Raw genomic sequence first — 15,108 nt, 5'->3', positions numbered from 1 at the left:
CGCTAGCCATTCCCCGCGGCGGTGGCCATTCCCCACTCCCCGCTAGCCATTCCCCGCGGCGGTGGCCATTCCCCACTCCCCGCTAGCCATTCCCCGCGGCGGTGGCCGGCCCGGTGGCCGCCGCGGCGGCGCTGACGCCGCGTGTCCCGCAGACGACGGCCATCGAGGGCCGCGCCGAGGACCTGGGGCAGGAGGAGGTGGTGCAGCGCTGCATGCGCAACCAGCCCTGGCTCGAGCGCCTCTTCGACTCCTTCAGCGACCTCCTGGCCCAGGCGCGCGCCAAGTGCGCCTGACCCCCCCAAAAACACACGGGGACCCCCCCCGGAAACGGGGCGACGCCCCCGAGAACGGGGACCCCCGCCCGGAAACGGGGCGACGCCCCCGGGACGAGGACCGGACCTCCCGCCACAGGGACGGAGCTGCTGGGATCCTCCACAGTGTGGCACCCCAAAAACGGGGACACCCCAAAAATGGGGACCCCCCCCTCTCCAAAAAATGGGGTGACACCCCTGGAATGGTGGGGGGGGGACAAGGACGGAACCCCCCGCCACGGGGACGGAGCTGCCGGGATGGGGACACCAGTGTGGAGGAGACCCCAACCCCCAGTGGGGCACCCCAAAATCGGGGACACCCCCCCCCCCCCAAAAACGGGGACCCCCCCAAAAAACGGGGACACGCCCCCAAAAACGGGGACACCCCCAAAAAACGGGGTGGCACCCCCAGAATGGCAGAGGGGACGAGGATGGAACCTCCCACCATGGGGACGGAGCTGCTGGGATGGGGGACACCAGTGGGGGGGGGGCGCCCCAAAATATGGGGGACCCTCCCCTAAAAATTGGGACCATCCCAAAAGCTCCTCAAAATTGGGTGGGGGGGACATTTTTGGGGTAAGGATTGAAGCTCCTGCAGTGGGGATGGGGCTGGGGACACACCTGAGACCCCCCCCCAGGGCACCCCAAAATACAGGGGGGGTCACCCAAATCTCGGGGGGGTCCCCAAAAATGGGGGGGGGGCGCGCCCAAAGCGGGGGGAGTGGGACAGACCCCCCCCCCCAGGAACAGGGGCCTCCCCTGGGGGTGAGAGAGCACCCCAAAAATGGGGACACCCCCAAAGGACAGGGACACCCCGAAAACGGGGACAGCTCTGGGGGAGCCCCCCCAGGACACAGGGACCCCTCCCAAAATTGGGGGACACCTCCCCCAAGAGCCGCACCCCAAAAATGGGGACCCACAGACATTTGGGGAACCCCTCTTTTGGTGACAGCCCCCCCCCCAGAATTGGGGTCACCCCCTTTTTAGGGACCCCCTCAAAATCACCCCAGCAGGGTCTGTGTGTCCCCCTCCCACCTTTTCTCTGGGGTGGGGGGGCTCTGGCCATTGGCAGAGGCACAGAGACCCCTCCCCCCAAAAAAAAGGGGTGTCCCAACCCCCACTCAAAAGGGGGGATCCCCCCCAGCCCCCCAAAAATGCTCCCCCCCCCGGCGGAGACCCCCCCCCTATTTATATATATGTACAAATGTCTATTAGCGGCCCCCTCTCTCTGCCCGGGGGGGGTCCCCGATTTTGGAGGGGGTCCCTAATTTTGGGGGGGGGAGGCGCCCCAACATCTCTGTCCCCTTGGGGTCCCCCTCAATCCCCGGCAGCCAACAGGGGTTTTTTTTTTTTTTTTTGGAGGGGGGGGGTCCCCCAAAATTTGCCCCCCTCCAGCCGGGACCACCCCTGACACACCCCCCCCCCCCCCCGAGGGGAACCTGTATATAAATTTGGGGAGGGGGGGGGGCAGGGGGGGTTCAAATTGGGGGAGGGGCCCTGCCAAGGGATGGGGAGGGGTCCCCAAAATCACCATCAGCCCCCCCCCCAAACCCCCCCGCCGAGCTATTTATTGCCAAGTTGCCCCCCCCGGCTGAATTTAGGGGGGTTAAAAGGGAGGGGACGCCCCCCCCCACGCCACACCCCCCCCCCCGGGATTTTGGGGGGTGCGGGGACCCCCCTTATCCCCCCCCACCCGGGATTTTGGGGGGGGGGGGTCTGTAAATAGTGTATATGGTCAAAGTCTCTATGTATCATATTGTATTTGCCCCCCCCACCCCCCCGGGGGTCGCATTTGCCCCCCCCCGGGGCAATTCCCCCCCCCGGGGCATTTATACCCCCCCAGGGGTACATTTACCCCCCCCCAAAATTTGCCCCTCCTGGGTGGGGTCGAATCCCCCCCCCAAGTATCCAACACACAACCCCTCCCCCACCAGGGGGGTTATTTGCCCCCCCTTCAACGCATCCCCCCCCCTCCCAATTTGGGGGGGGGGGCTTCTTTCTTCCCCCCTCCCCACCACCCCTCCCCATTTTTTTTGTTCATTTCGGGGTTTTTTTTAATTATTATTATTATTATTAATATTATTATTATATATATTGGGGCCCCCCCCCACCCTTCCCCCCCAATCCGCCCCCCCCCCTTCCCCCCCCCCGCGGGGTTTTTGGGGGGATGGGGGGGGGATGAGGGGCCCCTCCCCCGGGACCCCCCCCCCCCATTTTCTACGGTGTATCGTGACGGGCGTGTCGTGGGTGTTGCCGAGACCTTTTTATCGTTCCCGAGGCTCTGCGAGTTTTTTTGGGGGGAAAAAAGGGGAATTTGGGGAGGTTTGGGGGTGGGGGAGGGTCACACAATTTTGGGGTGGGGCAGTCACACAATTTGGGGGAGGGGGGCGGTCAGATTTTGGGGGGGGTCACTCGACTCTGGGGGATCAGGTGTGAGGGTCCCATAATGGGGGGGGTCTCGTTTTTGGGCTGGGACGTCAGATTTCGGGGTTCACAATTTGGAGAGATTGTGAGAATGGGGTTCAGATTTTGGGGAGTTACGTGGGTTGGGGGGGCTCAGTCTTGGAGTTGAATTTTTGGGTGGGGGGGGTCACACAATTTGGGAGGCCTCAGATTTTGGAGGAGTCTCATGATTTGGGGAGGGGGCCTGAGATTCCCAAAATACACACAAATACACACCCAAGCAGGACGCCCCAAATTCCCACAAAATCCAGGGCAAGGATTTGCTGTGCCCATGGCAGCATTAGGGAAACAAAGCACCCCAAGGGCTCTTTTTTGGTCATTTTTCTCACCATTTTCCCTTTTTTGCACACATTTCCCACCCTTTTCCCCTCAAGTTTCCCACCACTTTTCCTCTCACGCTTCCCGCCCTTCTGTCCCTTCACATTTCCCATCGCTTTTAGCCTCATGTTGCCTGCTTTTTTTTTCCTTTATCTTTTACACTTATTTTTCCTCCTGTTTCCTGTCTTTTTCCCCTCACGTTTCCTTCCCTTTTCCACCCTCACATTTCCCTTTTTCACCTTTTGTTTCCTACCTTTTCTTCCTCTCATTTCCTGTAATTTTCACTCAAGTTTACTGTCCTTTGCCTTCTATTTCCCACTTTTCTTTCCCCTCAAGTTTCCCGCTCATTTCTCCCCTCATGTTTTCCACTCTTTTCCCCCTCACATTTCCTGCCCTTTTCTCCCCTCACATTTCGTTTTTCTCCCCTTCTCTTTCTTACCTTTTCTTCCTCTCATTTCCTGTCCTTTTTGAATTTACTGTCCTTTTTGCCTTCCATTTCCTGCCCTTTTCTCCCCTCACATTTCTCGCTCTTTTCTCCCCTCACGTTTCCCGTTCTTTTCTCCTCTCACATTTCACACTTTTTCCCCCCTTCTGTTTCATACCTTTTCTTCCTCTCATTTCCTGTCATTTCCTTTCACTCAAGTTTACTGTCCTTTTTGCCTTCTATTTCCCACCTTTCTTTCCCCTCACATTTCCCACTCTTTCTCCCTTCATGTTTCCCACTTTTTCTCCCCTTCTGTTTCCTAACTTTTCCCCCTCACGTTTCTGGCCCTTTTCTCCCCTCACGTTTCCTGCCCTTTTCTCCCCTCACATTTCCCGCCCTTTTCTCCCCTCACGTTTCCCACTATTTTCTCCCCTTCTGTTTCCTACCTTTTCTTCCTCTTATTTCCTGTCCTTTTCAAATTTACTGGCCGTTTTGCCTTCCATTTCCTGCATTTTTCTCCCCTCACGTTTCCCACCCTTTTCTCCCCTCACAATCCTCACCATTTTCTCCCCTCACAATCCCCACCATTTTGTCCCCTCACATTTCCCACCCTTTTCTCCCCTCATATTTCCCACTTTTTCTCCCCTTTCATACCTTTTCTTCTTCTCATTTACTGTCCTTTTCGAATTTACTGTCCTTTTTTCCTTCCATTTCCTGCCCTTTCTCCCCTCACGTTTCCCGCCCTTTTCTCCCCTCACGTTTCCCGCCCTTTTCTCCCCTCACGTTTCCCGCCCTTTTCTCCCCTCACGTTTCCCTCCATTTTCTCCCCTCACGTTTCCCGCCCTTTTCTCCCCTCACATTTCCCGCCCTTTTCTCCCCTCACGTTTCCCGCCCTTTTCTCCCCTCACGTTTCCCGCTCTTTTCTCCCCTCACAATCCCCACCATTTTCTTCCCTCACAATCCCCACCATTTTCTCCCCTCACAATCCCCACCATTTTCTCCCCTCACATTTCCACCCTTTCCTCCTCACTTTTCCCAACCTCAATTCTCGCTTTTTTCCCCCTCAAGTTTCTCTGCGAGCTTTAACTTCCCATATTACTTCCATATTACTTCAAATATTGCTTCCATATTCCAAAGTGGTGCACTTTACTCATAGGTAGAGCTACCTGTGTGCTGCAGTCATTATCAATTCTGTAGTCGATCTAAGTAAGTTGTTTGTTTAATTTTAAAAGACAATATATTTCTAATTAATATATAAAACAGATATTCATAGTATACAAAATGTTTACTTATAAAACATATATGTTTCTAATATATATCATATACATTAGTAACAGATATCATTTATATCTATTATTTACTTAAACAAATTCCATATATATATTTATAATATATATAATTTGTTTTGTTTACTTACATAAATTATATATAAAATGTAATTAACTATAATTTACAGAATCATAGGTAGCTTGGAAAGGCCTGGGGCTGGGCTTGGATCCAGCCACACCGACTCCTCTCCAAGGATTTTGGGCAGCCAGATCTGAGTGCCAAGGATCCTTCTCGCTGACCTGCAATATTTCAAATATTTCAGAGTATTCTGAAATTTTCAGAATAATTCAGAATATGTCAGAATATTTCCAATATTTCAGACTATTTCAGAGTATTCTGAAATTTTCAGAATATTTCAGAGTTTTTCAGAATATTTCAGAGGTTTTCAGAATATTTCAGATATTTCAGAATATTTCAGATATCTCAGATGTTTCAGATATTTCAGAATATTCTGAATATTTCAGAATATGTCAGAGTATTTCAGAATATTCTGAATATTTCAGAATATTTCAGAATATGTCAGAATATTTCAGAATATTCTGAAATTTTCAGAATATTTCAGATATTTCAGAATATTTCAGAGTATTTCCGAATATTTCAGAGTATTTCATAATATGTCAGACTATTTCAGAATATTCTGAAATTTTCAATTATTTCAGAGTATTTCCATATATTTCAGAGTATTTCAGAATATGTCAGAATATTTCCAAATATTTCAGATATTTCAGAATAATTCAGATATCTCAGATGTTTCAGATATTTGAGAATATTTCAGAGAATTTCAGAGTATTTCAGATATTTCAGAATATGTCAAAATATTTCAGAATATTTCAGATACTTCAGAATATTTCAGAATATTTCAGAATATGTCAGAGTATTTCAGAATATTCTGAAAATTTCAGAATATTTCAGAATATGTCAGAATATTTCAGAATATTCTGAAATTTTCAGAATATTTCAGATATTTCAGAATATTTCAGAGTATTTCCGAATATTTCAGAGTATTTCATAATATGTCAGAGTATTTCAGAATATTCTGAAATTTTCAGAATATGTCCGAGTATTTCAGAATATTTCAGACTATTTCAGAATATTTCAGATATTTCAGAATATTCTGAATATTTCAGAATATTTCAGAATATGTCAGAATATTTCTGATATTTCAGAATATTTCAGAGTATTTCGGAGTATTTCAGAACATTTCAGATTCTGTGGCAGAGGCAGAGCCCACACGAGCCCCCATCACAGGAAGACGAGCAGATGCATCGGGGCGGGGGGGCCGTGTGGCCACCACTGCTCCTCTTACCGAAACCATGTCCCAGCAGCTTCGCCAGGGCTGGGATCTGGACCTGCTGCCAGCACCTCTGTCCCCGTTTTGACCAGCCTGGGGGAGGCAGGAAGAAGGGAAGGGCTGAGGTGGGCAAGCCGAGCCATTTGGCAGGAGCCGGGAGGGGACCGGCCACCGCGCCGGGGGGATCCCGGATCGCCTCACGGGCGGTGGGGATTGGATCCCTACCGGTCACGGCGGCGCCGGGCCGCACTTTGAGGAGGAGCTCACAAAGCCAGGGCATCCTTCGCACGCCTCGGGATTCGGCGCGTGTTGGAGTCTGTGTCCCCGTCCCTCCCTGCTCAGCAGCACCAGCGGCACAGCGTGCGCAGGGAGAATCCCGATTTTTGCCGATCCTTCAGAGCCTTCAGGATCAAGCTGGTCTGATCCGCCAGGGAGCGGATGGAGGGATCCCTCTCCCCTGCTTTCATTGTTCGAAGTCCTACAACAGAAAGAGAGCCTGGATGAGGCCCCGTGTGTGTGCAGAGACCCCCGCGGATCTCCCCACTCACCCAAGAGGACTGCAGTCAGGGTGTCCTCGCTCTGCTCCGTCAGGTGCCGCGCAGCCAGCCCTGGGCACAGAGCTCCGTCAGCCCCTGCTCCTCCCAGGGGTGCCACTGGCCAAGGTGGCCAACAAAGCCACCTGTGATGGCAGCGAGGCCGAGGCCCTGCCCGTGGCAACCCCAGGGTTGCCCCAGGTTGCCCCAAGAGGGATCCCGGGGAGTGGGACTCACCAATGAACCTGAGGGCCGCCTCTCGTATGGGGGCCTGAGGGTTCAGCAGGTAGGGCTTGCCGTCCCGCACGAACTGGTCAGCCCTGCTGCTGTCCTTGGCCAGCTGCAGAGAGCACAAAGGTGTGGGCATTTCTCAGAGGCCACCAGCTGCCAGCACCCCCGTGGCTCAGAACCCTCCCTCATGCTGGGGCCGTGGAGGAGGCTCCTGTTGTCGAGACAGGGGCAAAGGTGCAGCTCCAGGCTTCGGGCCCTGGGCCGCAGCGGCCATGGGGAGGCCCAGCTGAGGAGCTCACAGCCCGGGGCTCGTCCTCACCAAGCACTCGCCCATCTTCCACATCTGCTCTGCCTGCGCCAGGTGCTTGAGCTCTTTCCAGTTGAGGAGCTCTGCTACAGCCAGGACGGCTTTCTTGGAGGCCTGCGGGACAGAAGCTGTGAGGTGGCACCAGGGCCTGTGGAAGGAGCCCAGGCCACAATGACCCATCTGTGGGTCAGTGCTCAGTCGTTGGTACCTCGGCCACGCTGGGGACCTGGTCACTCATGTGAAGAACAAGCTGAACCAGGGCCTTCCATGAGTTTCTCCTCATGGCCTTCTTGTCCCTCCACGCCGTTTTGCCCAGGAGCTCTCCAAAGAGGGAGATGGAGCGCTCCCGCACACAGTCTTCCTTCTGGTAGGAAGGAGGAAAGAGGAGCTTCGCACACAGCGGCTCCCTGCCCGTGGCCAGGAGGGGCTGAGCTGAAGTTGCTCACCCTTTTTCGCCCCTCACGTTTCCCACCCTTTCCCCTCTCACGTTTCCCACCCTTTTCTCCCCTTGTGTTTCCTGCCATATTTCACCGCATGTTTCCTTTCCTTTTCCCCTCAAGTTTCACGCTCTTTTCTCCCCTCATCTTTCCAGCCCTTTCCCACCTCATGTTTCCCGCCCTTTTCTTCCCTCACGTTTCCCTCCCTTTTCTCCCCTCACATTTTGGGCCATTTTTCCCCCTCACATTTCCCACCCTTTCCTCCCCTCACGTTTCTCACCATTTTCCCCCCCTCACATTTCCCACCCTTTCCTCCCCTCACATTTCTCACCATTTTCCCCCCTCACATTTCCTGCCCTTTCCTCCCCTCATGTTTTGGGCCACTTTTCTCCCTCATGTTTCCTGCCCTTTTTCTCCCCTCATCTTTCCCACCCTTTTCTCCCCTCAAGTTTTGGGCCATTTTTCCCCCTCACATTTCCCTCCCTTTCCTCTCCTCATGTTTTGGGCCATTTTTCTCCCTCACATTTCCCGCCCTTTTCTCCCCTCACATTTTGGGCCATTTTGCCCCACTCACATTTCCCGCCCTTTTCTCCCCTCACGTTTCTCACCATTTTTCCCCCTCACATTTCCCGCCCTTTCCTCCCCTCACGTTTCTCACCATTTTTCCCCCTCACATTTTGGGCCATTTTCCCCCCTCACATTTCTCACCCTTTCCTCCCCTCACGTTTCTCACCATTTTTCCCCCTCACATTTTGGGCCATTTTCCCCCCTCACATTTCCCGCCCTTTCCTCCCCTCACGTTCCCCACCATTTTGAGGCGAGGGGCGATGCTCCGAGCTCCCGGCCCAGAGCGGGCAGCAGCAGAGCTGAGCTGCAAGGCTCGGAATCCATCCCAGGAGAGCCCAGGGGAGCGGGGCCTGCTCCCAGTGCAGCTCCCAGGGCTGGGCTGCGGGGCAGCTGTCCCTGCCCAGGGCCCCTCTGCTCCCACATCAGCCTTACCGCATCAAAGAGAAACCAGAGCCTCTGCGCCACATTCACAGCCATGCTGCTGGCCTCTTTCTTCTTCAGCTGTCCCAGCAAGTTGTGGAAGGTGTCCAGGGCCATCACTGAAATGTCCCAAGACCAATGCCCCAGGAATTTCAGCATCTCGGGCAGGAGGCCCTTCATTTTTTTTGCCTGTGTACAAGACAGTTTCCATCCTGTGAGAATTTCTGGGCCTGCTCAGCTCCCAAAACAGCCACCAGGCCACCTCATGGCAGGCAGGATGTTCCCCCCAGCCCAGGCCAAGCCACCACCTTTTCTGAGACCTCAGAGTCCAGGTGCCACGTTCTGCCCCTGACAGCAGCCTGCTCACCGTCTCGGCGCTCTCCGACAGCGTCTCCAGAGCCCTGAGCACCAGAGGGACCATTTCCATCTTTGGATACCTAAGAAGGCTCAAGTTTTTGTAGAGTGGCCTTACTTTGCTCTCCAGGATGTCACCGTAGGCCAGCATCTGGAAGAAAGCAGCAGAGAGCTGGCAGGGCTCCCCTGGCACAGCTGAGGGCAAGGGCACGTGGGCTTTCCCTGTGGACTCACAGATAGGAAAGAGAGACACATCTGCTGCTGCCGAGTGAAGATGTTCTTGTGCCAGTTCTGGACTTGGAATTGCAGCTCCTTCAGAACCTTCTCCAGAGTCTGGCGCGCAGAGAACAGCGACTTCCACAGATTGACTTTGTCGCTGCAAGGCAGAGCCGCTGTCAACATGGCTGCCCGGGCCACCGCAGCGCAGCCTGGGCCAGCCCTGCAGGGCTTGGGGTGCTCCTTGCGAAAAATGCACATTTTATGATTGGCTTTTCGCAAATGTTGCAATGAATATTATATGTGTAATGTTGGAAAGTTGTGCTGTATTAACTCTCTCAAGCAGTGTTTTGAATGTATTTTTAGGTTATAACACAATGTTAAAATAGAAACTATGCTATGTAAGATACTTTTTAACTAGCTCAAGAAAGAGATGGGATAATCAAGGAATTCTTCACACAAAGATAACAATTACAGAAACCCCTAAATTTTCCAGAGGAGAGGAATTTATGGTTTTCCTTATCAATAGAAACAAACTTCTTCAAGCCTGACTTAGACTCAAAGGCACCTGGGGATTAACAGAAACTTTTTGACAAGTACCAGACAAATTTCTTGTTTTAAATAAAATATATGCGTAATCATGAAGTGTTTTGTATATGCAACAGACTATTGCTATTAAGGTTATTCCTTTGTTCACAAGGCATGCTTGTCGTGGCTTCAGTGCCTGAGAGCATCCGGACGTCCGTAATTCTTTGCTTTTTATTGTCTTGTAATTGTCCTAACTCTAAATTTTTATTACTCTAATTGTATTGCTATTTTTATAACCATTTTATTCTTATTATTAAACTTTAAAAATTTTAAAAACCAAGTGATTGGCGTTTTTCACACTCCTGGAGGTAGACGTGGCTGACGGGGTGTTCTCCTGGTAGCCCTCCAGGTGGTCAGGGCCAGTACCTGAAATTCGGCGCAGCCTCCAGAGCTGCGGCGATGACCTGCCCGGGCCACTTGTTCGCCATGAGGACAAGGAGGGAGTGAAAGCTGTGAGCGATCGTTGCGTTTCCCTCGTCAGAATAAGCAAAGATGTGTCTCACGACCTTTGGCACCTGCAGGGGAGCACAGGTCAGGGCGGTGCTGCCACTGCAGAGCAGCCGTGTCTGGGGCTGCCCTGCCCATCCCTCCGTCAGGATTTAAAGTTTAAACCATCTCAAAGCCAAAGGAAGTTCACATAAGACAAGCCACCACACCAGGCGCAGATGTGGCAAAAAGGAAGGCGTTAATTCCAGGCCTGAACAGAGCTTTGGAAGCAGCGGCCCGGACAAAATGCCACTGTGCAGACTGTGGGAAAAGCACAGGCAGCAACAACAGCAAGAGCAGGTGAGGTGGATCTGGGTAAGCTGCCTCAGGGTGGCTTCAGGAGCCTCGCATGCCTGGCTTTGGGAGGGAGGGAGGCAGGAAGCTGACAGGGCTCAAGGGCAGGGCCTCAGGCCACTTACATCCATCAGCCACATCTCAGGGGATTTCATGGCCTCCTCCAGAAACTCCATTGGTGGTTTCTTGTTCAGAAAAGCGGAGCGTCCCAAGATCTCGATGGCCTCAAGGACGACTCCTGTCCTCTCTGCAGGCCTGAGGTATCTCCCAAAGGCCTGTGGCAGAAAGGAAGGGAGCAGAGGCCAGTGCCAGCCACTGCCCTTTTCCCCCCTCATGCTTTCCACCCTTTTCCCCTCACGTTTCCCATCCTTTTCCCCCTCTCATTTCCTGCCCTTTTCTCCCCTCCCGTTTCCCGCCCTTTTCTTCCCTCATGTATCCCACCCTTTTCTCCCCTCACATTTCCCAGCTTTTTCCCCCTCACGTTTCCCGCCCTTTTCTCCCCTCACGTTTCCTGCCCTTTTCCCCCTCACATTTCCCATCCTTTTGTCCTCTTATATAAGTTTCCCATCCTTTTCTCCCTCACATTTCCCACTTTTTTCCCCCTCATGTTTTCCATCCTTTTCACCCCTCACATTTCCAATCCTTTTCTCCCTCACATTTCCCCCACTTTTCTCCCCTTGCATTTCCCACCCTTTTTCTCTCCTCCCATTTCCCGCCCTTTTCCCCCTCACGTTTCCCATCCTTTTCCCTCCCTCACATTTCCCCCACTTTTCTCCTCTCACGTTTCCCGCCCTTTTTTTCCCTTCACATTTCCCACCTTTTCTCCCTCACATTTCCCACCTTATCCCCCTCATATTTCCCCCTTTTCCCCCACTTTTCTCCCCTTTTCCCCCTCATATTTCCCCCACTTTTCTCCCCTCACGTTTCCCATCCTTTTCTCCGCTCACATTTCCCGCCCTTTTCTCCCCTCATGTTCCCTGCCATTTTGTGCCCTCACGTTTCCCACCCTTTCCTCCTCCCATTTCCCGCCCGCAATTTCTCACAATTCTCATTTTCACCAGGGACAGCCACGCTTGTTCTGTGCCCCTTTCCACGCACAAATCCCCTGCTGACGCCACAGGTGAAGGCCTCAGCAAGGAGGGCTCCATACCTCAACTTTCCAGGTGTTGGGAGCATTCACCCAGGAGATGATCTCAGATTCCCAGTGTTCTGGGGGCTGGACATGATCCTCTGGCAGTGTGGCACCTAAAAAGAGGTGACAGCGGCGCTGGGGACATGGTGACACCTGTACCAAGAACAAGGGGTCATCACAAGGCCCAGAAGGTGTATGTGGGGATGTGGCCGTGCACGGGGATGCAGCCCAGCACAGTTTCTCCTACATTTCTGCGCAGAGAGGAATGTCATGAGGGAGCAGAGAATATCCACCACCACTGCGATTTTGTTTTCTGGCCTGAACAACTTGAAAAACAGATGGCCCAGCAGCTTCCCCAGCACTGCGATCTGGATCTGTCCACTGGCAGCACCATTGTCCTCATCTTCATCGGTCTGGGGGAAGCAGGAAGAAGAGGAGAAGGGCTGAGGTGAGGTCTGAAGGCACTTTGGGGCTGTGGCTGTACCAGGGCACAGGGATGGCCTGGCTGGACGGTGGCCGGTCCTTACCTTCTCAGTGGAATATTTGGCCAGCAAATGGCTCAGCACCCTAATCCTGCCCAAGACCCTCTCCTGTGCTGCCATAAGGTCGGAGAACAGGTACTGCAGGAGAATCTGGGAGGAGAGAAGCTGCAGGTGAGCCCCACAAGCAGACACCCACTCCGGCAGCAGCATCATGGCCGCCGAGACACACTTGCACCGTCCCTCCAGGCTTCCTCTGCCCTCAAGCAAAGCCTGCAGGGAGGGTCCTCCTTTAGCAGGAGGCAAGACAAGAAAGGACACAACCCCAGGCTCCTTCCCCTCCAGCGTGAGGAACACCTGGAGGTGTTCCTTCCACCTTCCCACTCCGTGCACAGGCCAGACCTCCAACATGTCCTGCATCATCTCGCTGATTTTGGAGGCAGGAGAGCTGAGCAGCATCACCTCCAGCATGGTGTCCATGGAGCGCAGGGCCTGCAAGGATGACAGAGAGCAGTGGCCGTGATTCTGCTGTCCCTCCCGCCCCCGGGGAGACTGATCTGAGCTCCCAGTGTGAAGGGAGGGACACAGGAACAGGCTGTGTGCCGGGGACAGAGCAGCCAGCAGTGCTGGATCTGGCTGGAGCCCAGCAAGGGGCAAAGGGACGAGGGTGGGAAAGTGAGGCTGAGACCGTGGCCTGCCCTGGGTCTTTGGGGTGGCCAGGAGCAGCCCAGAGGGACTGGAGGCTCCTCCAGTTCACCCAGCACTTACCTGACTACAGAGGGTTGCTTCCACGCTCGACATTTCCTCGAGTGGACGAAGGAAAAAGACGCTGTTGAAGCAGAGTCTTAAAACTTTTCTGGTCTCCAGCACTGTCCCGATGGTGCTGCCAAGAGAGAGGGGCCCCAGTTGGACACTGGTGCTACTCCCAGCGCCTCAAGGTCTCCTGCAGCACTGCCAGGAGGGATGGGCAGGTGGGCACGGAGCGCTGGGCAGGGTCTGCGGGCCCTTGGGCCAGTACCTCAGTTGGGCGAAGGCGAGCATGGCGAGCCGCCGCACCCGGGTGCAAATCTCGTGTTTGGGCTCCAAATTCAGCAGCATCTGCAGAGCACAGCTGGGCTGGAGCCTGGCAGCTGCCACCACGCTTTGCCGTGCCCTCACAGGCTGCTGGGGGTCCTTGCCCCCTTCCCCAGAGCGCCGTGTGCCCCCTCACCTGGACCATCTCCACCAGCTTGTATCTGCTGCAGAAATCGTTCAGGTCATCGGAGAAGTCATAGAGATTGGCATCTCTGCACAGGGTGCAGATGCTGAGCAGGAACTCCAGCTTCTGCTCCTTGTCCTGGAACTGGGGGACGGTGACAAACGGGGCGGCGTGAAGCGAGGACACCCAGAGCCCTGGCGTGCAGCTGCTCCGCAGAGCCAGCAGCCCCCAGCCAGGCACAGCCACCGTCCAACCTGTGTGGGGCTGCTGGCAAAGGCCTGGATGAAGTCCATGGTACTTTTTGCAAAATCAGGAACCCATCTGGCATCTAACAAAGAGGGAGAGCTTCAGGGAATGCCGTGACAGGACAGAGGAAGGAGCAGGAGCTGGGTCCCCTTTGTTGCTGGCCCAGTGCCACAGGACCCCTCACTCACTGAGCTGCAGTGGCTCCACCATGGTCACCACGGCGGGCTCCTCTGCAGAGCTGCTCTCCTCAGGAGCCGCCACCTCCTCCCAAGCCACCTTGGGCTGTCTTGGAGGCGCCTTCTCCATTCTGCAGAATAAAGGATGAGTATAGGGAAGGAGGAAAAATGCAGTCAGATCGCTGATCGCTGTAGGGCAAGACGTGAGCCGTGCTCGCGGGTTTGTCGCCAGCTGCGTACTTTCCGTCCTGTCCTGTCGCTGACCTGCCGGACACTGCGGGATCCGCGTCAACAAAGCCCTGTTGACATGGGAGCCATTGCTGAGGGCAGCTGGCGGGTCACAGTGGGCCCTTTGTGACACCCCACTTTTCCCCTGCAACATTCTGTGTGCTGCTCCCTTCTCCCACTCCCCTTCCCTCCGAGGCGGGATGGAGAACTGCAGGCAAAAAAAAAAAAAAAAAAAAGGTCACAGGTTGAGTTAAGAACAATTTTCTAAAGGCAGCCATGAAACAAAGCAAGAACCCCGAGTTGCCAAAGCTTATGGATGGCAAAGGAGACCGAGGCCTGTGATGGCAAAGAGGGGGATGGATATGGAGACACTCAGAAGGAGTGGATGACTTGAGAGGAAAAGCCGGATTTGTGGGTGGGAAACATGAAGGGACAAAAGGGCGGGATTGGGAGGGGAGAAAATGGTGGGAAATGTGAGGGGAGAAAAGGGCAGGAAACACGAGGGGGAAAAGGGAGGAAAATGTGAGGTAAAAGCTGGGAAATGTAAGGGGGAAAATGGTGGGAAAAGTGAGAGGAAAAAATGTCAGGCAACGTGAGGGGAGAAAAGGGCGGGAAACGTGAGGGGAGAAAAGGGCGGGAAAGGTGAGGGTAGAAAAGGGCGGGAAATGTGAAGGGAGAAAAGGGCGGGAAACATCAGGGGGAAAAAAGGCGGAAAACATGAGGGGGAAAATGAGAAATGTGAGGGGAAAAAGTGTGGAAAAAGTGAGAGGAAAAAATGTCAGGCAATGTGATGGAGTGTAGAAAATGGTGGGAAATACGAGGGGAGAAAAGAGCGGGAAATGTGAGGGGAGAAAACAGTGGGAAACATGAGGGGAGAAGGGCTTGAAATATGAGGGGGAAAAAGGCAGAAAAAGTGAGGTAAAAAATGGGAAATGTGAGGGGAAAAAAGGTCAGGAAAAGTGAGAGGAAAAAATGGTGGGAAATGTGAGGGGAAAAATGCTGGGAAAAGTGAGAGGAAAAAATGGTAGGAAATGTGAGGGGAGAAAGGGGCGGGAAATGTGAGGGGATGGGGGCATGAAA

The 15,108-nt window shown here is 53.6% G+C and overlaps 2 protein-coding genes across 8 annotated transcripts in view; one reads left to right on the top strand and one right to left on the bottom strand.

The window, feature by feature from the left end:
• The window catches only part of PRR12 (proline rich 12), a 36,065-nt gene extending 33,482 nt beyond the window's left edge, over positions 1-2,583 (top strand). The window contains 1 exon segment of the mRNA XM_053968360.1: positions 153-2,583. Within this exon segment, the coding sequence (XP_053824335.1) occupies positions 153-293 (141 nt within the window). The 3' untranslated portion in view covers positions 294-2,583.
• A 2,312-nt stretch (positions 2,584-4,895) lies between these two features.
• LOC128802193 (uncharacterized) lies at positions 4,896-14,609 on the bottom strand. Of its 7 annotated transcripts, none has more exons than XM_053968443.1 (22): positions 14,041-14,607; positions 13,813-13,931; positions 13,633-13,706; positions 13,391-13,522; positions 13,199-13,278; positions 12,949-13,063; positions 12,583-12,672; positions 12,229-12,333; positions 11,949-12,114; positions 11,720-11,814; positions 10,695-10,844; positions 10,156-10,304; positions 9,220-9,361; positions 8,999-9,136; positions 8,644-8,820; positions 7,416-7,571; positions 7,220-7,321; positions 6,907-7,009; positions 6,685-6,744; positions 6,362-6,614; positions 6,152-6,229; positions 4,896-5,084 (listed from the first exon to the last, which is right to left on the bottom strand). In XM_053968443.1, exons 2-20 carry the CDS (start codon positions 13,928-13,930, stop codon positions 6,475-6,477), a joined length of 2,292 nt encoding a protein of 763 aa, XP_053824418.1. In that variant the 5' UTR covers position 13,931; positions 14,041-14,607; the 3' UTR covers positions 4,896-5,084; positions 6,152-6,229; positions 6,362-6,474. The 7 variants fall into 7 exon arrangements, with proteins under 7 accessions (XP_053824418.1, XP_053824420.1, XP_053824415.1 ...); XM_053968445.1 differs by having other exon boundaries at positions 14,065-14,607; XM_053968440.1 differs by having other exon boundaries at positions 13,813-14,607.
• Between the last annotated feature and the right edge of the window lie 499 nt (positions 14,610-15,108).

Source organism: Vidua chalybeata, chromosome 34, assembly GCF_026979565.1.
Source record: "Vidua chalybeata isolate OUT-0048 chromosome 34, bVidCha1 merged haplotype, whole genome shotgun sequence".
Taxonomy (NCBI): domain Eukaryota; kingdom Metazoa; phylum Chordata; class Aves; order Passeriformes; family Viduidae; genus Vidua; species Vidua chalybeata.
The sequence above is the reverse complement of the archived record's forward strand: the minus strand, read 5'-3'. Positions and strand labels throughout refer to the sequence as shown.

Coding starts and splice junctions, on each gene's coding strand:
- LOC128802193 (XM_053968440.1), bottom strand. CDS start 14,182: ATGTTGCAGGGGAAAAGTGGGGTGTCACAAAGGGCCCACTGTGACCCG. Junction 13,064..13,198: donor CTCGCCTTCGCCCAACTGAG/GTACTGGCCCAA, acceptor CTCTCTTGGCAG/CACCATCGGGACAGTGCTGG. Junction 7,010..7,219: donor GGAAGATGGGCGAGTGCTTG/GTGAGGACGAGC, acceptor TGCTCTCTGCAG/CTGGCCAAGGACAGCAGCAG.